Source organism: Hevea brasiliensis, chromosome 2 (genome assembly GCF_030052815.1).
Source record: "Hevea brasiliensis isolate MT/VB/25A 57/8 chromosome 2, ASM3005281v1, whole genome shotgun sequence".
NCBI lineage: Eukaryota > Viridiplantae > Streptophyta > Magnoliopsida > Malpighiales > Euphorbiaceae > Hevea > Hevea brasiliensis.
Genome location: NC_079494.1, coordinates 12,797,887 through 12,825,150, shown reverse-complemented (window position 1 = coordinate 12,825,150; position 27,264 = coordinate 12,797,887). Strand labels below are relative to the sequence as shown.

At 31.8% G+C, this 27,264-nt stretch overlaps 1 protein-coding gene across 1 annotated transcript; it reads right to left on the bottom strand.

The window, feature by feature from the left end:
* Positions 1-10,369: 10,369 nt before the first annotated feature.
* LOC110665499 (AP2-like ethylene-responsive transcription factor CRL5) lies at positions 10,370-14,927 on the bottom strand. Its single transcript, XM_021825665.2, has 9 exons — positions 13,665-14,927; positions 12,863-13,535; positions 12,567-12,649; positions 12,391-12,399; positions 12,212-12,300; positions 12,049-12,122; positions 11,898-11,948; positions 11,720-11,796; positions 10,370-11,311 (listed from the first exon to the last, which is right to left on the bottom strand). The coding sequence occupies exons 1-9, from the start codon at positions 13,993-13,995 to the stop codon at positions 10,638-10,640; spliced, it is 2,061 nt and encodes a 686-aa protein (XP_021681357.2). The 5' UTR covers positions 13,996-14,927; the 3' UTR covers positions 10,370-10,637.
* Positions 14,928-27,264: the final 12,337 nt, after the last annotated feature.

Here is a 27,264-nt window from a genome sequence, read left to right as displayed (position 1 = left end):
TAAACATTATTGATCTTGTCGTGATTGGTTTTCTCTTAATATTATAAAAAGAAAGGAAGAAGAAGAAAATTACAAGATTATTTTGAAAATCTTTATGTTAATGAGTTGCGAGCTTTTTGACTATCAATCGATCTTGTTTGTGATTCTGACGTTTTCTTTTTTCTAGCTTTTGTTGTAGTTGTTGGAGTGTTTCGCTTTTTACATGCTTCTTTCGTTTTCACTGTCCAATCAATGTTGTTTTTATTTTCCTGTTACGCTAATTTTCGTCAAAAGTACAGATTTTCGGTGATTACAATCTCTAGGCCATACATACATTCCAATTCCTAGCTGTAAATCAATGTTGTTTTTATTTTAAAGGAAAATGTAACAACATTTTCCAATATTTAATTTTGTTAGACACTAAATACATATCAATATCAAAACTTGCAAACCTATATTACTTATCTAATGCTAACTTGATTTATATGATTGCTGAACACTTTTCACTCATAAGTCAGTTTTTAGATTAGGCTCAAATGCTTAAGACATCGCTTGAATATTTAGCGCCAATCTAACTTATATATAGAATTATCGAGTGTCTTGAAAGAATTCTCCTATAGATTTATTAGGTACTATTTTATTTGAAGAATTTAATAGAAAATGACAAATTTATGATCATATCAGTGAACAATTCAAAGACTTTGAAAAACATTAAATCTCTTCATTCTTCTGCTCACTTTTTTCCCCACTGACTTATATATGTGACATTGGATTCTCTACATGATAACATCTGTATTATTAATTAAATTCCATTAAGCATCGTAAAAGTGATTACAATTGACCAGAAAATTTCCCTTGTTTTTAGTCTTGGCGATAACATGTCAATTTAGACTTTCTTGAAATTCAAGACAATGGAAAGCAGAGAAAATTCCAGCTTCTCCGGCGTTAATTCCTCGTTGTCATCTTGCTTTTTTAGAAAAATTTACTCTAAATTTAAGAAAAATATGTAAATCTCACTTATTTTACTTGCTTACACTACCATTTGTGAACGCAAGTGATCCCCTCCTATATCCGAACCAGGACATGCAATCACTTTTTACGTCCATTTTCTGTTCGTCTACCTTGGATTGAATTCGAAAAGTTACATCTACTTTCAGGTTTCAAACATATCGGCTTTGCAAGACCAAAGAAAATAATAAAAAAAAATTATGTCGTAATTTGTCTACTAAATCTTATATACAGTGGAAATTGCTTCAACTTTCCGGCTGGAAAGTTGACAAAAATAAAGGGCAAAGAACAGTAGGTTGGCCAATGAATATTCTTTGTTGGTATTAATTCAGATGGGTGAAAAATGAAAAATCTCTCAACCCATGAATATATTAGAAATTTTGAATTATTGGAAAACATTTTGCTGATCTGCAGAAGTAGAGAAGCAGGTTTATTTATGATCCTGTGTCCATGGTCGATCAGTTTACAAAATTGATTTATGATGGACTTCCCTGTAATTCTGAATGAGTTAAGCCCGCTTGACTCAACCGGATCGGATTAATTTTTCTTTTTTTTTTTTTCTGATTTCTTACAGCAGATACATACAAATAAAAGTTTAAGGGAAAAATGTGCTTTTAAATAAAATTATGATAATTTTATTAAGGGTCTTAATTTTTATTAACCTACACATAGTTTATTTATGATTAAATTTTTTTTATTTAAATTAAATTTATTAAAATAAAATTAAAATATGAAATTTATAATTAAATAAATTAATTAAATATATAAATTTATAATAAATTAAGTTTAAATAATAACTTTCCTTCTATGACCTCATAACAATCGTTAACAATTAATGTGAGGTCCTGGAATTTATTAAAAAAGTTAACAAAATTGTTTAATGAACGTGGCCTAGAAAACAGAACAGCCCATGAATAAGATATGGCCTATGCCATGAGATCCATAAGTTCTGTGGCATTGAATTATAGCAGAGGACCTCGTCAGGTCAGGCCACGTCTCCAGTTGTTGATAAGCAGTATTATTATGAATAATAAAAACTGTAATAATTCGGGCTGACGCTACGCAATTCGAAGTAAAGGCAGTTACGGCGGAAACAGTAACAGCGACGGCGTAGAAATGCCACGCGAACTCTTGGTGAAAACTAACTAAATAAATAAATAAATGAAAAAAATTAAATTAATAATCCGATCAGATTAATTTAAAAAGTATTAAATTTTTTATTAGAGGTAAATAAATAATCACTTTATAAAATATATTTTTTAATAATAAATTATTTTTAATTTAAATAAAATTAAGAGAAAAAATCGAAGATCATAAAAAAAATAATATTTAATTTTAAATTTTAAAATAAATTTAATATTTTTATTATTAAAAATTTTAAAAATAATATTTTAGTTTTTTTTAATAAAAATTAGATCTTGTAGTTTTAATTAAAAAAATTAAATTCTTATTTACTTTTAATCATTAAAAATTATTTATTTAATATTTTTTATAAATAAATAAATCTATAATTATTATAAATTTGACTTAAATTTTTATATCTCTATTTTATTTTATATAAATTTTAATATAAATATTAATTTAATAATTATAAAATTAATTTATATACATATATACCCAATAAATAAATAAGACAGAAGAAGGAATCACGAGGCGTAGATAGCCACAAGTCAACAATAGATTCTTAGCTAGATACGGGACGTTGACAGCTGCAATCGCCACCCTTTTCCTATTTTCCAAAGCCCATAGGCCGCATCTTCCTCCTTCGCCTACAACTCTGTACGTACATTTATTTGTCTATAATAACTACCACAAATTTGTATTTTAATTAAAATTAAATCAATAAAAATAAAATAAAATCTCATAAAATTATTCATCATTAATGATATGAAAGGCAAAATGTCTTCTCTGCCATACATAATCCAAGGAAAGAATGAACGAATTTTTTTGAAGGCAAGAGTGTGATAAGATTATCACCATTGTATAGTTTGGTGAACGTTCGAGGGTAATTTTTATAGTCTATTTTTGTCTCTAAATTTTATCTTGTATTTTATTTATATTTTTTAATTTTAATTTATTATAAAAAAATTTTAATTTTAATTTTATTTTAAAAAAATTTCTTTAACTTACAATAATAAATTTTTAGATTAAAAATTCATTTTAAGTTAGAATATACATTTATAAATATAATTTTAATACTTTTCAGTAAATAATAATTTTTTTTAAAATAAATTATTATGATAATATTAATATTTTTTAAAAAAATTCAAATGATAATTAAAAGAGTTGATGTTTTTTGAATAAAAAAAAATAAGATAAAAAGATAATTTTATTGTCTTCTATTATATCGAGTTATAAGAATTTTTATAAATTAAAATTAAAATTTTAAAATTTTTTAATAATAAATTAAAATTAAGAGGTGAAAATAAAATATAAAACAAATTTCATGTTTGAGAGATAGGAGACAAGTTTGGGTGGGAAGAGACAAAAGCCAATGAACAGGTAACAAACGAGAGAGATCTCTCAGGTTTTAGTGTTAAATGTTAATAATGACAAAACTGGCAATTAAATGAGCAGGGTTCCCTATATTGCAACTTCTGTGTTGGCAATTAAAGCTCAACATGTTCTCGTTGCATGTCCTTCTCTACGCAGTTAATATTTCTAATGTCTACGTATATTGAGTATGGTAAAATAAAATTTAAGACAAGGTTGCAATACAGAGGTACGAAATGAAAGGTCACATTCTTGTTTTTTGGTATGGGCCAATATGGATATGGCGTATCCATTACCATCTAGCTACTCTTCTGCTTGGCAATAATCACTGGCCTGGTCTGCACTCTGCAGGCAGCTTTGCTTCTTCATCTATCTATATGAGAAAAATTTTTCCTTATTTTATATTAATTTTATTGTACATATTTTGCATCTGCAATAAATTTAATAGACAAGAATTTTTCATATATAAACTATATTTAGTTAATTTATAAGTCAATTAATCCTATTTATAAGGTAAAAAATTATTTAAAATAAATCAAAAATTATAAATAAAATATTTTTACTTATCATTTATTTAATTATTTTAAAATTACTTTTTATCACGTAAAAAATTACATTATCCTGATAACTTTTAAAACATTAACACCGTTTTCATTTTGACAATACACAATTTTATATTCTTTATGGTAATTTTGATAAATTAAGTTACTCTTAACTATATTTTTAACTTAAACTAATTAAAATTTACATTTGAATAATTTTATCAAATAATTAATTATTTATTGTTAAATTGATTAATAAGTAAAAAATATATATTTTAAGTTAAAAGTTAAAAATATATAGCAAAATTAGACACCCTCATAGTATATTTGAAAACTAAAAAATGCATTATTTTTTTTTTTATTTTTTAACTTGAAAAGAGAAAAGAGCTCTTCGAGAGTAACAATTATTATCCTCAGGCCCAAAATTCATGGCTAATTGATTTCATTTTTTCTTATTTAGCAATTCTCATGAAGGACCTACCATTAAATTATAGTGGGTCTCAAGCAATTTGCATTTGATTCAACCATTGCAAACAATAAAGATAATATTTAATTTCAACATTTGAGTAAGGAGTCAAATCGGGATTAAATGCATCAAACATCAAAAGATTACGACTAAAATTTTTTAAAAATATATTTTAATTTCTATCTAATTCTTTGTAACTATTCTATTTATTTTTTTGACATTATATGCAGCTGACTAGCTAAAGAGAATCCCATGTAAAAGCAATAAAGCCTATTGCACAAGAATTCAATTATGTTAGGTTTGAGGTCATTCATAATGTGGAGGCACGACTAGGACTAGAGTAAAATTATCATGTTCTAATGGGTATATCACATGAAAAAGGAAAAATATAAAGGACAAATTTTATTTTATTTTATTTTATTTTTTTATTTTCTTACAAGACTACTAGAGGTCTCCTGGTAAGAAACAGACTCCCCACAATACAAACATCCATTAAGTTATTTCCCTATCAGGTTCTGATCACAGCACAAACATCTGCGCTGGTTCAGCCCTCCAGGCTCCAGTGACCTAGCTGTTATGTAGCCATGAGGGTGGCTAACGCGTTTTGGGACCATTTGAGATATCAATATTTATTTACTCTCTCACCTGCTACAAAAGTATATATCCATACATATGATTTTTCTTCACTCTTTATTTTCTTAGGATATGTTTAGTAGAAAGTTAAAAAGTTAACTTAAATTTTTCAATAGTAATATTTGACATTTTAAGAAGGTATAAATATTAATTAAGTGAAAAGTTAATATAATATCTTTATACATCTAAAAAATATTAATGAGAGATTAAAAATTATAAGAGTAATAATTATCACTTATTAATCCGTACTAAATCACCCCTTAATATTATAGGAATCAACTTAATGTACATTAAAGGGATTATGATTTGAGAAATTTTCGACATCATCTGTTATAAATTCAAGATATATTTTATATATGAAGACTCACATATCAAATAAATGGAACTTGTAAATTCATAAACTTACTAATTTTTAAGAATGACTAAAATAAAATACTACATTAATTTCCATTATGCTAAACACTCAAACTTTCACATTTTAATTAGATAATATTATTTTATTTATAATTAAAAATAACTTTGATTATTCTAATTACATTTTATAAAAAATTACAATATAAAACTTATCAAATTGATTTAATTTTTATTAACTTAAATCATTTTTTTTTGTGATATAAAATTTTAATAACTATTTTTTTTTATCAAATTGACTTGTAATATGAAATTACTGAATTTACTTTAATAATTTATTTAAATTTTAAATGAAATTATCTAATTTTAGTATTCTTTTATGATTTTAATAAGATAATTAATCTATGTATTTTTATAATAAATTTCTCTCCATTATGAATCTATTTGTTTATCTATATATTTTCCCCCATTCTCCCCCCAAAAAAAATCTCTCTGTCTCTTTCTCTCTTCCTCTCTTCTTGAGAAATCTCCCTGTGTATCTCTTTGATAAATCTCTCTCTATATTTGACAAATCTCTCCCACTCTCCTATGTCTTTCCCTGACAAATCTCTATTTATGTCTTCCTGATAAATCTCCTTCTCTCAATGATAAATCTCTCTTCCTCTTTTTAATACATCCATTCCTCTTTCTTTGATAAATCTCTCTCTCCTTCTCTTGGTGATAAATTTATCTTTATATCTTTGATACTTCTCTCTCTATTAAATATCTTCGACTTTCTCTAATAAATCTCTTTTCCTCTCTATCTGATAAATCTCTCTCTCCAATATATCTTCACCACAAGGGGAAACCAATTATAAATACATTAATAAAATATTTTTCACATACACCTATACATATATAATAGAGTATAAAATATATAATAATTAAAAATAATATAAGATATCAAACTATAAGAATTATTTATCGATTTAAAAATTATATTAAAATATCTATAAAAAATATAAGTATTACAAAATTATGGTTTTGACTATTGTATAACTTTATAATATAAATTATATTATTTAGAAAATAAAAATCAGTAGCATCAAAGAATTATGCCAAATTCTTATATAAAATTCATAGATTTAAAAGCCAAAAAATAAATATAAACTCCGACGTCATAGTATAACATCAAAAATAATAATCATTAAAATTAAAGAGACATGAAAAATTAGAGTTTAGTAAAATAATAAAGTAAATATATAATATAAAAATAAATGTATATTTAAGTTGATCAATTTAGAATTTATATGAGAGTTGCAATCACTAATTTTATATTTTTGTATTCATGTAAATAAAATAATTTTTTAATTAAAATGAAATAAAAAAAGAGAAAGCAAAATGAGAAGGAAGATAAAAAGAATTATATTTATAGGAAATTATGAAAGCAAAAAAAATCCCAACTAATTTTAAGTTGTGTGATAGAAAATTATTAGATTAACTTTTATTTAATTTTCATCAAATAACAACTACCAATAAAAAAAATTTGAATAATTATTTTTTAAATGAACTTTTGTAGTTATTTAATGACAATCAAATATTTTTACTTTTTCAACTTAAATAATAAAATATAAATTATTAAAGACTGATAGAAAATTTAAAAGGGCCAATTAATAAAAAAAAATTATTGCACTTATTTAATATTTTTTTTATAAATATTTATAAAGTAAATACATATTTTTAGTTATTAATTAATAGAGAAACAAATTTTACTATATATATTAAAATAATTTTAAAAATATTTGGGGCGAAGGCCACCCTTAGCCCTACTTGTGTCTACCCTATTCATCCCTTTCTTTCCTTCTATTTAATAAATCTATACATCTATATGATAAATCTCTCTTTTTCTGATAAATCTTTCATAAATCTATTTTCTTTTTTCATAAATCTAAAATATTTTCTAAACATAACATTTTTTATTTAAAAATGTTCGCTCTCTTTTACAAATACCTTTGTTTTTAATTTTTTTTATTCATTTAGAGTAAATTCTCTTTTTTTTATTTTTTAAGCATATTTTTTTCCTTATAATACATTCATTATTTAAACACTTTAATATATGAATTAAAAATTTATATCTTTATTTTTATTTATCTCTTTTAAATTTTATAATGGAGATTTATTTGCTGCCTTTATGTAATAATTTTAATTTCATGTCTGGTTTTTTTGGAGAAAAAGGGACACGTCAAAGTTGCCACAGTTAATATATATTTTTTAAAAAATTATTTTAAATTATAAAACTTAATCAAGGTTAAAATTCAATTGCCAAAACGATGCAGTTAAACTACAAAGCCCTTTCATGTTCCCATTTTCTTCTTCTTGCTTTGGTTTTTTCTCTTGTACAACCGTTGCTACTTCTGCGAGGAGATCATGAGATCACTCCCCATAGCCATAGAAACTCTTCCTTTCCCATTTTCGATTCTTACTCCTCTCTCCACAAACAAACCAATTGATTTTTCTCTCCTTAACTTGCTTTGTAGTGGCCTCAACCATCCACAACTATGTTACAATCGATTATCAATGAGTTGAGGTTGATTATTTTACAGTAACATACCATAACAAGGGTCATTATTTTTCCCAACTGGCTCATCCAAAATCAAAATGAAACCAAAGTAAATCAAACTCGTCTGGAAAAACCTCAAGACGTTGAAATCTATTCCAGTCAAAATTTATTCACTTGTAGTATCACATAACATTATCATTTTGATTCCTACTACCCTTGATGGCCGAAGAATATACCCAAATCACTTTGTCACTCTTAGAGCTGCTTTGCAGCCATCCGTGCACTGTCATTGAGGACCATGCAATAGAGGAATTTTTCATATTTGAGGCGTTGGATGAAGGATTTAAGATTTGAGCATGGAAGAAAAATTGAGGTGACGTTGAGTGAAACAATCGGGTGAAAAAAACAGTAACATGAGAGTGATGGTTGCTAGAGCGTGAGAGCTAAGAGGGACAATTGATGCAGGGGAGCAAGGGTCAAGACATTGTTAGATGAGAGAGTGAAGAGATACAAAAACATCCAATAGCTTTGTTTTGCGTTGCACGTTTTTGCTAATTTCTTTTTTTTTATATATTGTAAAGATATTTTTAATTCATTGGAACAAGATTAATTCCGGCCATGTTAAATCAGTCCAATAAAAAGTGAAGGCTTTCACCTGGCATTATTTTTATCTATGAGAATTAAAGGCACAGATACCAAACACCGTTAATCTAATTTTGGCAAATTAAGCCAGTAGCTTTCAACAGGGAGCACATGTCATTATAGTTTTTGACTAAAATTAAAGAGCTTTGAAGAAATTTATTTTTTATTTATTTTTTTACTTTTTTGTGTTAAAAATCCTATCCACTTGGTAATCTTTTTCTCCATGAATTGCCATCTTTTTGACCATCAATTGCTCCATTGTGGACCTTTTCTGTCTCATTTGCAGGTTTTTTTTTTTTTTTTAACTTTTATATATGCTTCTTTCATTAATTGTCCAATCAAAGGTTGTTTTCTTCTTCCAACATTTTGGCCTTTTATATTGGATGAAAGCTGCTCATTTCGGTGATCACTGTCTGTGATTGTGCCATTCATACAACACATTTCTAATCTTTATTTTGAATCGCAAATTTAAAAAGCTTAGCTTTCTTTAAAAAATAAAAAAAGCCAATATTTTTGTCTTTTTAATTTAACTAAATTCCTACTTTAAAAGAAAATTAAATTCTTGCTGAAATCATGTACAGCCATTTAAATCCTTAAGTTCAATATGTAATTTCAATAAATATTATAATTATGAAGATATTTATCTTAATTTATAAAAATTAAACTTATTCTAATATAAATTTATAAATATTTAAAATTTTAAATAATAATATATTTAGTTAAATATTTTTAAATAGCTAATGAGTAATTAATATATTTAGTAAAAATAGTTTATAAAAATATTTATTATTAAAATTATTAAAATTAATATTAAATAAAATGCGGTTGCAAAAGTAGTGTTTGGAGCCTTATTTTTGCTTTGTAGAGAAACTATTTTGGTGGCTCTAATGCTCAGTTTTCAAATCATAAGCAGAATAACTATGGTTATACTGAAGTCACCCTCTTAAAGGTAGTACTATTACATTGAACTGTAAACGTAACGGGGAAGAAAGAAAGAAGAGTTTCCAGCAAGGGTGCTTATGGCTTCTGAAACAATTCAAAGGTTAAAAATTAATAAAGAAGTGATTACAGAGTTGTGTGCTTTATTTTGTGGATAGAAGTGATCCTAATTAGAAAGATGGACATCTAATTTCCAAGTTATCCGGCATCAAATCCTCGTTGTCATTAGAAAAAAAAATGCCACGAGAGTCAAGATAGCAATCAATTAGACTCACACAAGCAGGAAAGCAGTCTCCACACGAGGGAGATCAATCACCCCATTGATGAGTGTCCACACAAGGACATGGAATCGCTTTTAAGTGTAATTTCTCTTTAGTTTCACATCAAAGGGAATAAGAAAAAGCTAAAGAAATTTTTAACCATAACCTCACAAAGAAAGATAAATTATATAGCAGACAAAGTTCTAACTAATTATGACAAATAAAATCCTAAAAATTTAAAGTACTACAATCAAAGAATCTCCACCCACCATCTTTTTCCAATTGATGAAGTGGAATGTCCGTTGCCTTTGAGGAAAGCCTGGATAAGAGAAGAGGAATTGCAATGATGGTGTAATGCAAATTGAGGAACAGATTGAGGGAATTGAAAGAGATTTTGTAGTCAAAGTGATGCACTTTTGCATTATTGAGCAACATATTGAGCTGTTAATGTACTTAGCAGCACCGAAAAAAGCAGATTCATTCGATAATACCATATGGGCCAACATCAATTACACAATTTAATCATTAATCCCTTCCCTACATTTTGCAAAACCTTTCATTCCAATGAGCCAAAAGCTCCATATGTGCCAAAAGTTTCATACATTTAGATTATAGACAGGACAAGGATAATTGACATTGACCCCCACCATTGAATTTTCATTGATCCCACAATTTTCTCCACTAACCTAAAAGATTAACATAATGAAAAGTTCTACTTCGCCCCCTTTTTTTCCCTTGTCCATGCAAAAAATTTCACCTGTTTAAACAAAACACGAAGGTTTTTTTTAGGTATCATTCCAAGCTGCAAAAACTGGCAAGTGAGACATGGAGATTGCTGCTGGCCTCAGCTGTACTGCTGTTTGGAACCAAGGATTAACACCATTTGTAGGGGTAACGAACTTTGATGCCAGTGGAGGCTTAGCAAACAGCATTGTGGTGCCTGTTTTGTCCGGGCTAGCTTCTCTTGAGCTGCTCAAACTGGTCACCAATGATGATGTATTTGAGGAATGAGTCCCTAGTCTTGTGGCTGATTCATCCACCATTGGCTGGCTAGAGTTTACTGAATCAATACCGATAATATCTTGCATTGCCATTGAAAAAGAGGAACTGCGATAGTTCCCCACACTTATGGAATTCTGATCAAGGGAATCAACACAGGCATTGGGCTGTGGCTGCTGTGGTGAATCGTACAAAACCACTTTCCAATCTGAGCCATTGGCATGGCTATTTGGAAGCTGTATGGCTTCACCACCGTTTTGTGCTGGTGCGTTATATTCAATTGCCCCATTACTCGTCTCAGTCTCCTTGTTTCTCCTGGCTAGATCTCCTGCTAGTAGAGTGTTGCTTGCCATGATCCTCTCAACATCATATCTTGTTATGTCAAAGTTAGTCACAGCATTAACTCCCCTAAACTTGATTGCAGCAATATCATAAGCTTCAGCAGCTTCCTCTTGGGTGCCTGGAATTTTATTCAAAACATTTTTAAGCAAAAATGAAATAACCCACAGTTTGATTAGCATAAAAGAGTATATATAAAAAAAAAAGGCCTTTAATCAAATAATTTTAGTCAGAAAATACTTTTATCCATCTTTATCAGCTCAACTGATAGAAAACAGCCTTACGAAAAGTTGAAACGTTACTGAAATTCAGAGGCATGCATCGTGCAGTCCCAAAGTAGACATCATCAGCCTTATAAAAGTATCACTAGTCTTTAGTGGAGGCATGAGTGCAGAGGTCATAAAAATGAGTCCTTTAAAAGTTCTTTATGCACAAGAGCCCAACAAAGTTTGAACATGAAATGAGAATGATTGAAGGAATATAGCCAACAAATTATGGAATAATTTTAAAACTATATGACAGGACTTACTGAACGTCCCGAGATAAAGGTCCTTGTTTCCTGCAACCCTGCCTATCCTTGCTTGCCATCTTCCATGCTGGTGATGTCTGGCATTAGAAGGAAGAAATTTTGATAACAGGACAATTTTAGAATAAACAACTTTCCAGTTCAAAAATTGGCTGGTTATGAAATAAAGATCAGTAAGAACCTTGTTACTCCTCTGTACATTGAGGCCCCCCTGGAGAACCCACTACTTTTCCTGTAAAGCAAAGCAAGAAAAAAAAAATGTTTTGATCTGTAATGACTCTCATAAATTAGGACCACAGGCACCATTTAAGAACTGCAACTCATGTCCTTACCTTCGTAAATGCGCAACGTATTCCTGTCGGCTCATATTCTTCATCTCTTCAAGTTCTTCCTGGTAATTTTCCAACTGAGACATTAAAAAAAAAAAAGGTATTTTAGTTACTAAGACAATAATTCTTGAGATGATTATACTCGCAGAGGTTGAATTAATATTACCGGAAAATTAATGTGTGTAGAAGGTCCCCAGTACTTAAGGGCAGCAAGATCATAAGCCCTTGCAGCTTTCTCTTCCATATCATACCCCCCTACAAGTCCAAAAGGTAAACTGGGATTAACTTCACAATAAGATTGTTTTTATGAAATGGTTCTTCATAAATGTTTAAGAGAAAGCTTACCCAGATAAACTGAAATTATTATCGATGGGAATGGAGGCATCCACACGAAGTATGAACATGACAAGAATTAAATAACACAAGTCAGGCCAGGAGGACAGAGGGACCAAGAATTGCAGTCAAAAAGCAATAATTCCAAACATATACTGTAAATGTATTATTTTGTTTGCTTGACCAACCTTGCCTTCCTTTCCTGGTCTGTCCCTCCTTCTTGCAACTATTATCCCAGAGATGGGCTTCATATCTACCCGTCCATCTATGCCTGATGGAGATAATAAATTGACAAGGGTTACTTGCATACACAGAAGCAAAACAAAAACTCCAAAGAAACATGAGTAACAGAATGAAAAATGTGCAAGAGTGAAAGGAAACATCCAAATGAAAGAAGAAAACATAAAACAGTTAAACGATTTCTCTGATATGGTAGCACAACATAACAGTGAACATGTTAAGTTAAAAAGCAGTGCTTACTAACCTGGTAACACCTCTATATTGTGATGTTCTTTGCCCAAATGTGTCAATGGACTTCCTATGAACAGGCTGCTTTTGACCCACTTTTGCGGGCCCTCTCTTCTTTGTTTCCATGGCCATACATTCAGTGCCAGTAGGCGAAGAGATCTGTCTGGGCGCTGTAACACAACTTGACTGAGAACCAGGGCTCATGGACAGGCTAAGAGACTGTAAATCCCCACAACCCATAGGACCAATGGATCCTGTAGCTCCTCCATCATCAACCATGGTGCTATTAAGTTGCTGCTCCAGTGCATTATGGGTGGAATATTGTCTATCAACCCAGCTCTTTAAGCAAGGCATGCCATCATCCGCCATTTGAGGGATCTGGGAATCACAATCAGTAAGTTGGGCATCCTTGGTTGCTTCCTCTAGTGAGGTTTGGTACATGCCATGGCATGCTATTCCACTATAATATGGATGAGTTTGAACCGGGAACTGTTGGTCTTGGTGCCTATAGGGTTCATGAAGCTCAACAGAAGTTTGCCTGTTAGTTTCTGGCTCTGTGTTTTGATGATAATACATGCTGTCCAGGCTTAAGGCCATTGTTTCCCTTTCGTGGCTGCCGTACTGCTGAGTTTCCATAGTTGCACCACCCAGAAAGTCCTCTAGCTTTGGTGATGAACTTGGCACCATCCCTTAACACACAAAAAGATTGAAAGAAATGAGTATTTCTAGAACAGTTTTCCATAGCAGGGGAAAAAAAAGATGAATCCTAATTCCCAAGGACAAAAGCAGGAAATAAGGAAAGTAGGAAAGTAGCGAACCTTCAGGTTGTGATCTAGTTAGAGCTTCCATAATACAAAGTGAGCCATCAGACTTGAGTGGCATAACAGACAAAGGAGAGTGAAAGCCAACATTTTCTCCAACCCCATAACAGATTCCAGGGCTGTTGAAGTGAGAAGAGGACACATAGAAGCCTGTTGGAACAGCACTAGAAACAGCAACAGCAGCAGAAGAAGGAGTCTGGGATTCATGATGGTACTGGTGATGATGATGTTGGGGGTCAGAAGCAACCTCCATTTTCATGTGGGGTGAGAGAGAGAATCCCAGCCAGTTATTATTGCTTCCATTGTTATTATCATTCATCGATTTCATCTTCTTCCCCTTTCTTACTCTCTCTCTCTCTCTCTCTCTCTCCCTTTTCTTACTCACAGAGGTTCCTCACTTGCTACAAGGCAATTCAATCATTAGCAAGGAAATAAACTAATCATACCCGAAATCTCTTGCCTCCCTCCATATGAAAGCTTGGCTTTTTGTTTTCTAGCAGCAGGAACTCATTGCAAGAAAATTTTCCCTTCCCAATAACTCTTCACTCTATACAATCACCCACGAAAATTCTCTCTTTAAAGAGAACAAAACTGGTCTCTTCAAACTAAACAAAAGGAATGAATTCGAGCAAGCGATGCTGGGGTGCACACCCTGCATTCCATAGGGATCTGTGTATATGAGAGAAAGACAATGTCTTTTGCTTTTATCTCTCACTCACCTTCTCTGTTGCCAGTCTTTACCTCTTTCTTTAAAGACTTAAGACCACCCCCCCTTAAACCCTACAAAAAACCTAGATCCAAATATAACCCCAAAACTCTTTTCTATTACTCTTAGAACAAAAACCAGCCTTAACTCCTTAAGTATGTCCTCTTCCTCATTACCCAGAAAAAATACCGAGCAAATATTGCCATTTACTTCTCTCCTCTCTCTCTCTCTCTCTCTCTCTCGCTCTCTCCTCAATGACACACTATAGTCATTTGAATCTAGTGGGTATGCAATAGCCAATAGGGAGAGGGGCTAGTCAGTACCCAAAACTTAGCTTTATTTTTACAGCCCACAGCGCCTTAGATAGATTTGACGGGCAGGAAATCTGTCCCTCCAGTCATTTCATACAGTACACTGCTTCTGCGCCTCTCTGCAATCCAATTTAAATTTGTTGTTTTTCATTTCAACTTAAATACTGCTCCATTTGGTTCACAGCTTTCAATTCAAAACGATCTTACACTCCCTACCTATGTAATGGGACAAAACGCCCCACCATGTCACCATTCACAGTACTGTCACCATATATTGGTCACAGCCCCATCGCATACCGTTGTCTGGATAAAAGACGGTGCTGTGCTGTGTTTGTTCATGTGGGTCATTGATGTGATCTCTTTGCTCTTGTGCTTTATTCATCATCTGACAGCTTGATATTAGTTGTGAGACTCTCGTCTATGATTCTATGGTGACTGGATAACAATGCTTAATCAACTTTAGAAATATGTTTCATCGAGGGAAAATTAATTTAATAATTTAATTAAATAATTATTTTATATTTTACATTTCTTTCTTTTGAGATATAATTTTACATTTCTTTTGAATCTTTAAATCCACAGTATATATTATAAAAAGAATTAAACTCAATGAAATACTAATAAGCGAAACAAAATATAAAGGAAAATATATACTATTATTTTTTGTTAAAATTTGGCAATTTTGTTGCTATCCGGCAGCTTTATTTTTTTCTCTTGGTGGCCCATCCAGCAGGCGGCAGATTGATGGGTCAAAAGCAATAGGTTTTGCTCTTTATCTTCACTTCGAAGTTCAAGATTAAAGATGACATTTCTAATTTTCAAAGGTTTTTTTTTTCATATTGATCCCATTAAATAAAAATAAATAAATAATCCATAGATTAGGTGGCAAAACATGTTTATTTTGGGCCACGCTGCCCACATCGATGTATACATATATGTTTTTTAAATATGACTTTAATTTGATATCAACCCATAGCTGATTAAATAATTAAATATAATAACATTTTAATTAGATAGAATAATGAATTTATACTCAAGAGTGTTTGTGAATTGTGAAGGCAACGACTATTGGTATGGTCATTGCCAATAACAACTCCAACCGTAGCACAAATGGAAAAAGAACAGAAACTACATTTGCTTTTTGAAGAACTTTGGGTTTGCAGTGGTCACCAGCTTCTGGACAGAAAGTGGGAAGTGGGTCTGTGATAAACTTGAAATATTCCTGGAATGATGAGCAAGGGTCTCCAAAAAAGGAATTGCTTTTGCTGGAAATTTTCGCCTTATTTTTGATTTAGATATAATCACATTCTATTGCATATATATGGTTCCTGCTTGATGATTTTTTTAGATATTCCCAAATGTCTAAATATCAATGTATTTCATATTATAAAAAGATAATGGTCATATTCTTTTAAATTGAAACTCATTGATTATCTTCTTTTCTTTTTCGTGCGTTCTTAATTTAAAAATGGCAGCAGAGTTATAGGATACCATTTTCTAGGATTTATAAATGGAGATGTGCATGAAAGTTTTTTGGTGGAGACAGATATTCAAATGCAAATGATTTGGTCTAAGTCTGAACCTTGAAAGGAAGAGTGACGCGTTAGGGAGAGAAAGGGAAGCAAGTACTTGGGTGTGACTGTGTTAATGTGTGCATGGACGTTGGAGGTATTCTTTTTTATTATTATGCGGTAATGATGAGCGAATCCAATCCATGACTATGAGCCTTTGGCATTCGGCTAAAGGATTTTGGCTCTTACCTCTCAAATTCACTTCATTTTCACCAAACTTTTTCAGTGAGAAGCAAATGGTGGGGTTGGGTAGGTGCTGTTTCTTTTCTTTTTTTCCCTTTCTTCTTTGTCTTATTAGATTAATATTACAAACTCTCACTAATGCCATGCGTGCCCAATGTTCACCTATCTGCTGCCACTGCTTAAGAAGAGTTTATGCTATATGTCAACTCTCGCTAAACCTAATTATGAACTTAAACTCAACAATCTTAATGACTTATACCTAATAAATATAAGATATTGTACTCTCTAATAATATGGACATATATGCATAGAATAGAAGTCGATTTAGGATAGTGTTAATGAACTTTTTATAAAATCTTGGATACCCCTTTCTTTTTTAGTTGACTTTTTCAGGAGTAAGTTAGATTTGATTTATATTTTTAACATGGTATTAGAGTCTTCTCAATTAATATTAAACATCTCACAAGCATTTTACCTTTTCAGTGTTCAGTCCTAGACCTAAGCAATATAGGATAGAAATAATAGTCTCGTATTGCTAGATTTTTTTTTTTTTTATCAGAAGTCATTTCGCTATATTTACTTCTATTGTTTATCTCGTCCAATAAAAGGAATTATATACCAGTCTAGCTTAGTGTGTTGTAAGTAGAAGATCCCTGTCTAGCTGCAGGCAGAGAGGACTGAAAATAAATAAAAGAGAAGAAATGGAGAAAGCAAAGGTTAATGAATTGAAGGCATAAATAAATATTCAGAGATGATGTGGACGTTCCAAGCTGCAGAGAGATAGAAGTGAAACAACAAAACTCCCCTAAGAAAGACAAAAACAGTGGAAAACAATTCACAGTTGCATGGGAAGCCCGTGCTCAGCCTCACTTCATTTTAATAAGCTGGAGGACATCATCGACTTCATACCCAATATCTACTCAGTTGAGCTGACACTATATATATATGCTATTGAAACCCTGAGAAGTGAGGACGATAGAATGTTTCTCTTTTTTTATTATTATTTTTTATTTTTTAAAGTGCAAAGAGAACAACATTTCAACCCAGTTTTATTTAAATGATCAACCAAGTTCCCAGTGATACTCTAATCAGGTTATTTTTTCGCATGCTCAAGAACGTCTAAGCCTAGATACAGCAATTATAACTGAGTAAAGGGCTTTCAGTTGTGCATGTTGTAGTCCATCGCATGCAAACGTACACTCAAAAATAAGAAAGAAATTTTTTTTCTATTTTCTATTTTTGGATGTTTGAGTTGGCAAAATTTTCAATGGTTTTCATTTTATTTGTTTTGAAGGAGGAGTTGGGTCGTGTATAATTGTCAACTTGTTTAAATTCTGATGTCCAGAGGGAGCGGAGGAAGTTTAATGTGGTAAGAAGTTAATAGATTCACGTGAGAACACAAAATCCAAACGAAATCTAAAGAAATATCTCAGCAAGAACTAATGGCCAATGACCGAAAGGTGGGGTCAGCAGAAAAAAACAAGATTATAATGATATGAGATAACTCTACGAGTTGACGAACCCAACTGAGATGGACAATTGCTGTCACACTGTTCTCTTTTGCTGTTGAAAATTTGCTGCTTTATTAGTACCCTCCTCAACAAAAAAGAGGAAAGCCTTAACACTGCTCAAATCGAGAGAGAGAGAGAGATTAACACCGACTCTCTCCATTAAGGCTCTTTTGCATGCAACTCTTATAACTTCATATAACACATTTTCTATTTTCTTTTCACTGATATCCCTTTTCTCTCACACACGAACGGGAGATAAAATGTCAAAATCTAAGCCCACCTGTGATGTCCCAATCACCTTAGATTCTTTCCTTGCTTCCCCAAAGGAGGTTGCTGCTTCTTTCAATCAAGGGACAGCTAAGTGACTTATGATGCACTTGAAGAAACCATTAGCTTCTTCTTTTGTTAAGACTAGAGCAAGAACCTAACAAACAGATCTTGCAAGAAGGATTCCTATTTTAAGCAAATAGGCAAAACAAGCCACATCTTACTCTATGCTCTACTATATCACAAGAGAGTGTAAAAAAGATTTCAACTTGGAAATCTAGCCTAGGAGGTGGTGAGTGGGTTCCCACAGAAATATTAATCTCGTCACTGCCCACTTAGTTAATATGGTCTAGCATTAAATGTTTGATGACGAATTAGCCCCAGAAGCTTTTAACCATTTATTTTGCTTGTAAATGCAAGAATACTACTGGGGATGTTATACTTTTTATAGCATCGTGGGGTCTAAAGTGCTACTGGGGATTTTATACTTTTTATAGCATCGTGGGGTCTAAAAAGAAATTTTGTTTCGATTCACCAGGAATGTGACCAAAAAGGGATGCCAATGAAATCCCAAATCATTATAAACCCTTTGGCATGATAGAGAGAATTTGGGTGCTTTATCTTTCTTTTATTTTTCCTGCTCTTTTCAATAAAGCTTATTTATTTGGAATTTGCCATATAATGATCCAGCTTAGAGACAAATCATGGCTATTTTAACAGCAGGGGATCTTATTTCAGAAATTGCACAAACTGTGGACTCTTAAGTTTAAAAATAAAAATCGTGGACTCTTGTTGGATTAGAAAAATGATAAACAAAAAGATGGCAACCTAATGTGATGTGATTTAGGATCATAACCATATGATCATTGATTTTGTGATGGTCAAACATGACTTTGGGTCAGCTACGCCTAGAGAAAAATTCAACAAAACTACCATACTTTCTGGCTGAGAATATACCCTTTGTATCACCCGTCGGACCCTATGTCCTTTGCTTTTCCTGTATGTCCAATCGCTACTCCGTGTAATTACGCAAAAACCCTCCCCTTATTTTGAAACTTAGGGAAGCATTTTCTAGTCGTTAACAAGGATTTTCCCACTCTGGTCTGGGATTTCTCAATCCAGACCTGGGATTTACAATTTTAGGATGCTTCTAAGCAATCATCTAAAGGTCTGTACCTTGCGTTGTTTAGAACTCTGCTCAATCACTAAAACTTTAATTCAAAATGTGTATATAAATTCAAGAAAAGGATATCTAAATCAGATTTCTCTTATCCCTTTTCACTGCATTAGTTTATAATACATGAAAGAGTTAATGCCACAGAAAAAACAAAAGGCAGCAGCAGGAGAAAAAAACGGTAGAAATTAAGAGGGTAAATTTGAATGAAGTAGATCTTTTAGTTTCAATGTCCCTTGAATGACAACCAATAGATACAAAATTCAGCCTCTCTTGACAGCCAGACTTGCTCTGCGGGTGAACTGCAAAAAGCAAAACTGAGATAGTGAGGTCCATTCCCTCTATGTATCATTTTATAAAATATAAGAATCAGACAAACATTCCAGGCATCTCTTCCGGCATCAGCAGCAGAATCAGAATACAATATGCATTTTTAACACTAAGGGGGTAGTTCATACATTTTTCTAAATACACATCATGCAATTCCTCATGCACACATGGGCCCAGAAGGCAGTGATGATATGCGACATTAGAGTAACACAACCTTCACCATAAAAAAAAATAATAATAAATAAAAATAAAGGGAAGAAATATCAAGGAAATATTATCACTAGTAAGTGGAGGGGAAAAAGAAATTATGAACCATGAACTTGACACCTTTCATATGGCAAAATTAACCCAACAATCCCAAGCTTTATCCATAGTCTAATCTTTTCTGTTTCTGTACTGTTAAAGAAGGAGAAAGTAGGAGAAAATATGAAGAGAACATGGAAGAAAAACAGCTTGATTATTCTATCAAGCATTGGGGATATACATACTATTTGTATTTGCCCTAAAAAGGAAGAATGCATAATGCATAATTACCAGAAGAACGGATAATTTTTATAGCTCGTCTCTAAATTTTACCTCATAATTCACTTTTGTCTCTTAAGTTCAATTTATTATTAAAAAATCATTACTTTAATTTTGTTTTAAAAAATCACTTTAACCTATAATAATAGGTTTACAAATTAAAAAATTCCTCTAAGCTACAATATAACATCTACAAATATAGTTTCAACACTTTTCAGTGATGGGTAAATCCTCCTCCTTTATAGAAAATAGCTCGTTGTAATGGCATTAGTGTTTTTATGATAGGTCCAAATAATGGTTGAAATATCGGTGTTTTTTTAGTGTGAGAGAAAATAGGGTAAAAAGGTAATTTCATTGTTTTTTAACTTGAAAACCTACCATAGCAGGTTTATATCAGGTTAGAGGGACTTTTGTGAAACAAATTTAAAGTTTAGAGATCTTTTAATAATAAATTGAAGTGAAGGGATGAAAATAGTGAAATACGAGGCAAAGTTGATAAAAGAGCTATAAAAATTACTCTTAGAATAATACATGATAGAAGGCACAAGGCCAGAGGAGCAACAAAAAACTATAAAAATAGAAATAAAAGGATAAACAAGGCATCGTTGGTATTTTATTATAATCTTCAAGCTAGTTGTAGCTTGGAAGAGGGGTAGACTATAGGTATTTCTTTGCTGAGAATTATTAGTTCAGTTCGGTTTGTGTCTTTTTGTGCAAAATTCTCTTTACTTTCTTTCAAGTCTCATTGTAATTATTCTCCTGGTTCCAGGACCATTAGTGAAAGATACTTTAGGATTGTGCACAACAAATTCAGCTTCTCCTTAATTTTCTTGCTGCAAGTTCTTTATTCTTCATTAGCTGATTCCTTACTCTTACCAGTTGAACATGTTGTTATTATGAATATAAAAAGAGGAACATACTAGGCAAGGAATTTCAACACATGTAATTGAAATATGCATGTTTCAATTGATAAAACAAGAACCACAAACAAAATATGCTTGCAAAGGCTAAATCATTATACAGAGAAATAAAATGTAAATTTGTAAATTTTTCACAATGAAGCTATTATGAAGTACAAGTAAGGTAGAGTACAATTTGTCAACCTTTCATAATATTTGTATTTGTTGATTTGTTTATTAAGAAACAATTTAGTCGAAATACAAAATCGAATCAAAGTTTATAACCAAAATTTGGTTCAAACCACTTTTTTGGATTAATTGTATTATTTAGTTATTTAAATTCAGTTCAAACTTGAACTAACTGAACGCTTCGCTCTAACAACAAGCATAACGTGAAAATTCACACCTATAAAATTAAAGAATGCAAAATTTAACATGGTATGGCTTAAGTCTATTCATCGAACAAATTTACTAATCAAAGAAAAATAATTACAATCTCTAATTATTTTTCTCCTTCACAAATCACTCACAATATTACCTTACATGGCACACACACAAAATTAAGTAGCCTTACAACTGTAATTCTCAAAGAACACTCATAAAATTGGTGCACCTCTCCACACTATTTTGGCTGTGATGAAGCCTAATGATATGGCTTCACTAACAACAGCTCCTATGATCTTGTCTTAATTAGAGGACCTGCAAAATAAAGAGAACATTGTCAGACGTCCACCAAGGAGGTTTCCAGTGAGGACCCTCCAATGCTCAAGTTAGAGGAGTGGTATTCCCTAGTAATAATGATAAAATAAAGAGAGAAAGAGGAGAGGAGAACCCTTCTTCCTCCTTACCTAGCCCTATTATAAGGAAAGCGATGGGAGCATATTTTAGAGAATATTCCATGGTAGGGTTTCATTAACTAAGGGGTATATTTTTTCATGTGATTATTTTATATTGTATCAGACCATATTCATGCCTTAACTTTTATATGGCCATTTATCGGCCTTTATAGGCCACGAACGACACAAGTCTTATTTTATTTAGACTTAATCTTCCTTTTCATTATTAAATTTAGTTTTATAATACCTTTCACCTTGGGTAGCTGGAAATCCTTACCTAGAAATGGAATACTCCTAAAAGTTCCAAGTGAAGGAAAAGTTCGAGAGAAGTCAACTGGAGAGAGAACTAGTAAAAAGAGGAGGTTTAATTATAAATAGCCAGTCTAAATAACTTTGGCTACTGAGGGTTATAAATTTAACTGCCGAAGTTGTTTAGACCTGGGTATAAAACTCAAAGGTTAGGGTCTCCTAATCAACCCCTTTCTTATTTCTCCACCCTCTCCCTATTTTCTCCCACCTCCCTCTAATTTCTCATCCCTTAGGATCTGAAACACACCCCCTAGCTTCATAATGAAGGAGGATCACCTCCAAGCTTCTAAAAAGGGTATAGGCACTATTTTCTCTCCCCTCTTAAAAGAATTAGAGATCATATGGGAAAAACCCCTCCATTTGAAAACCTTAGCTAAGTGAGTTAAGTCATAATCTCTTCTTCTTAGTTTGTTTAAGGTTTTTAAGTTAGTATTTTACATGTGAGAAATGGTTTAGCGTTGTTTTAGGGTTAATGTAAGAAAATAATAAACTTTAAGGTTTAAGTTAAAAATCTAAGTTGTTTAAAGTCTAAAATGGTATAATGGACCAAGAATGAAAACCTTAGGACTTCTTGTAAAAATATTTTCTCATATTTCTCAAAGAAAGATTACAACATATTTATACAATTGTGATCCTAACTAAGAAGGAAAGTAATCCTATAATTAAGTTATTACATATCTGCTATGCTATAAGTTAGAGATACAAATAAATATATAAAGTTGACATTCCATAACACGCCCCCTTAAGTTGGAGCATAGATGTTAATCATGCTCAACTTGCTATAAATGTAGTCAACTCGAGCTCCATTTAGAACTTTTGTAAAAGTATCTCTGTAACACCCTCCCTGTAGCAATTCCGTACATTCTACTGTTCCGATGATCGGTGTTGGTCCGGACAGTTAGAACGTCTGGAAAAATATTTAAACTAAAGTGAGGAATCATAATTAACTCAAATATTAATAAGAAAAATTTAGAAAAAATTTTAGAAATAAAATACAACCAAGTTAAATGAGCCGGTGCCCAAGTGATGGGCAACCTAGTGGGAAGTTGCGGTTCTCGCAACTAGGAGCCCTTGACCTGGAGGAAAATTTATAAAATAATTTTTGGGACTCCTGAGAAGGGTCATTGAGGTTCCTATGGCATTAGAATGCCAAGAAAATATTTAGAAAAATTTTTCAATCCAGATGCATAATTTTGACCCGTTAAGCCAAATGGAGGGCATTTTGGTCATTTCGCCTTCAGAGGCGATTTTTGGCCGACTTGTCCAGTTAAGTAAATAATTATTATGATCTAAAATATGAATAAATATTGCTAAAAATTAAATTAAAAATAAATAGAAAAGAAAGAAAAAGAAAATGACTTAAATCCCTAATTATGACATCATTATGATGTCATTTAAATGCCCTCCATTAATCACCATTCAACAACACAATTAAAATTCTTTAAAAAGGGAAAAATGACAAATTAAGAAACCAATTTCTAGTTTCTTCTTCTTCATCTAGCCGTGACCCTCTCTTCTCTCTCCCTCCATAAAAATTTTCTTTCATCACTTCCATTTCCCATGAATTATCACTACTAAACCCTAGACATCTTTCATTAAAACTTGTCTATACCTCTTGAGAAAGTGTTTGGCAGCCTAGAAAAAGAAAGAAAGTGAAGTTTAAGCTTGGAAAAATTCTGCTAAAAAAGGTTAGTGCTATGTAATTCTTTCTTTCTTGTTAAACTATGTTAAGCATGCATAAGGAAGTAAAAGTTGAAAGAAATAAAAAAGGATTATTGAGAAATTATTGAGTTAGGGTTTGGGTTGAAGAATGAGATTTGATCTTGTGATGACAGAAGTAGGTTTTAATGGTCAATTAGTGACCATTTGGTTTGTTTTGAATCAGAAATGAAGTGAATTGGGTTATGGGATTTGAGGTTGATGTGGCTGCCTAGTGAGAGCAGTAGGTGTGGCTGTGAGTCCAGCCTGTTTGGACAGCCATAACTTGGGCTGTGTAGGTTCAATTGGTGTTTGGCCAATTGGACATGAAACTAGACACATAATGGCACAACTTTGGTGAAGAAACCATGCCCATAAGACCAAACCAAGTGGACCAAAAACTTGCCTCAATCCGGATGTCCTGCAACCAGTTTCTGCAGAATGACCAAATGAATAGTGATTGTTCATTTGGCTATAACTCAGTGTAGAATGGCCCAATTGACCTGAAATTTTACCAGCAACAAGATAAGATATAGGCCAACAACTTTCATGAAGGAACCTACCCCAAATTATGACCAGAATCTATTCAACAAGAGAGTGGAAGTTACTGTTTACTGCACTGTAGATATGGTCAGTTCTGAAATTTTTCAATCCGGCCAGTTGTGGTTTTTGGACCATAACTTGAGCTACAAAACTCCAAATGGAGTGATTCAAAAAAAGAAATTCAACTAGACAAAATAAGGAACAACTTTCATGTTTATCATTTTCCCAAATTCTCATTGAAACAGCAAATAATGGAACAGTAAAATTTGGGTATAAAAACTGAAAATTTTACTCCATAAATTTTAAGCTTAGAAATGATATTGTTAACCAATACCAACAAATTTTGAATGCAAAATGTGGTATGTTGGGAGTGTTAAAACCAATGTACCTATTTTCTATGCAAAAGTCAACATTTTTGTTGACTAATGAAGGGAATAGTAACACCAAAACTTGAAATTCAAAAATTGAAAGATTCAAAAGTGTCAAATGCCCTAGTATACCTAACAAGATTGGTTTGGATAGTTTGGCATGCCAATAGGGTTCAGTTAGCAGTACTGCACATGGCATTATGCCATTCTGTGATTTCATGGCTTTTAGCCATTCTGACCTCGTATTGAGATTTGGCCTTGTGCCTGATGTCATTACAACTTATTAGCTGTTCTGTTGCACTCCGGGAGATACATATGTGACCGATGGTTACTTGATACCCAGTGCCAGTTTACCCGTTTATCCAGTCCAGTCGTCCAGTATAGGTTACTTGGGCAACCAAAAATGAAAGTGGATAAATTTTACGAAATAATGAATATAACAAGTACAAAATAAGTAAGACTACAAATACTCATTGAAAATTTATTTGCAATAAGACATCGATACATTCACTGCATATTTATTTTCTGTTATTTCTTTTTATTTTATTATTGGCACCACTAAGCATTATTGCTTAGCGCGTTGCTTTTGCCATGCGTAGGTTCCGAGATATCGACCGAGAGCCCAGAGACCACGCATCGGGTGAGATCTCCTGCAGCTCTGCATAGTATCCGTGTCACCTCACCATCCTCAGTGCATTGGTAGGACACTAGGTTTCATTTTGGTATTTTATAACTATCTTTTATTTTCTATTGTGTAAATGAGACTTATATAATGTATTTTGATGTTAATGTAAATAGTGAAAATTATGGTTATGAATGGAAAATTTGAGTATTTATTTATTTCTTATACATATGAGTACCATGAGAAATGAATGATTGAGAAATGTTGTTGAAAAATATTGAGTTTTTTATGATTATTGGAGTTGAGAATGATTGGATATGATTATTGGAAGTGTTTTTCACAGGTTCCGAAGAACTGTTTTCTCCATTTTTAACCGGTACTCTGCCGAATTTTCTATAAAATTTTCGAAACCTCAAACAAATTATAATTTCAATAAATAACTTAAATGAATTATATTTCACAAGTTATATTCAAAACTATGATAGAAATAAATTAAGGAAGAATAAAAAATGATTATGATAAAATAGAGTGTTCCGGTACACCGTGTGACATATCTTACTCGGATATACTGTAGACGGGTAAAGGGTGTCACAATCTCCCAATTGCTCTCCTATTTTAACATGCCCTATTGAGACGACCTTCTATTGAATCTTCTCTTGAATAAAGTGATAGTCAATCTCGATATGTTTAGTTCGCTCATGATACACAAGATTAGAAGTAATATGGAGAGTTGCTTGATTATCACACCATAATTTTGCATTTAATAAAACCTTAAGACCAACCTTATTTAGTAACTGAAGCATCCACATAACTTCACATACTGACTGTGCCATAGCCCAATATTTTGATTTAGCACTTGAATGAGAAACCATACTTTGCTTTTTACTCCTCCACAACATTAAGTTTCCTCCAACAAAAATACAATACCCTGTCATTGATCTCTTGTCAATCTTTGATCCTACCCAATCTGCATCTGAAAAACACTCAACATTTAAATGCCTATTATTGCTATACAAAGGACCATGATGTTTGCTGGTTTTACAACCATCGTAAGTGCACGGATCGCTAACAAGTAATAAAGTGATGAGTAAAGTATCGTTTCCATGAGGAATTTGATTAGTAAGTACCAATCTACACAGTAATTTTGACTGTTTAGGCTATCGAAAAATGAGGGAATGAAAGTTGTCTATTTTAAACACTAAAATGATAAATTTAAAATGAAGTAATCTATTTTGGAATAATTCTGAAATTAAGATTTCACACTTGAATCTTACTATGGATGTTATCTTGTTTATTTACTGGATTTAGAATCATTTGCCTTGATGAAAATCAGTCCTAAGGTATTCTAAGTCCTCTCTCAAGGCACCTAGGGTGTATTCTAATTAACTTAAACTCGACTTTCGTGGTGATCAAATTAATTAAAATCCTTTAAGGTCTTTGACCAATTTTGAAGTTCCACAAAGGTATCAGCCTATGTCTAAGTCAGAATTCTTAGGTTCAAGATCTTGATTTTCTAATATTAATCTTCACCTTTTAGTTCTTCAATTAATATCTACAATCAAAACTAAGTGTGTACCGACACATAGCATGCATTAAGATCACAAGAAATTAAATTAATGAACAAATCTCAAATCCAATAAATAAAACTTAATGTTTATTTATAACAATGATTACAAGCATTACTCTCCCAATTCCAGAATATGAAAACTGCTCACTCATGAGTTCAACAAATATCATGATAAAAAGG

What these genes read in the sequence shown, in the direction of transcription:
- LOC110665499 (XM_021825665.2), bottom strand. Translation starts at nt 13,995, where the DNA reads ATGAAATCGATGAATGATAATAACAATGGAAGCAATAATAACTGGCTG. An exon ending in CAATATAGAGGTGTTACCAG is followed by an intron (nt 12,650 to 12,862) that starts GTTAGTAAGCAC and finishes TATCTCCATCAG; the next exon opens with GCATAGATGGACGGGTAGAT. An exon ending in TACGTTGCGCATTTACGAAG is followed by an intron (nt 11,949 to 12,048) that starts GTAAGGACATGA and finishes TTTGCTTTACAG; the next exon opens with GAAAAGTAGTGGGTTCTCCA.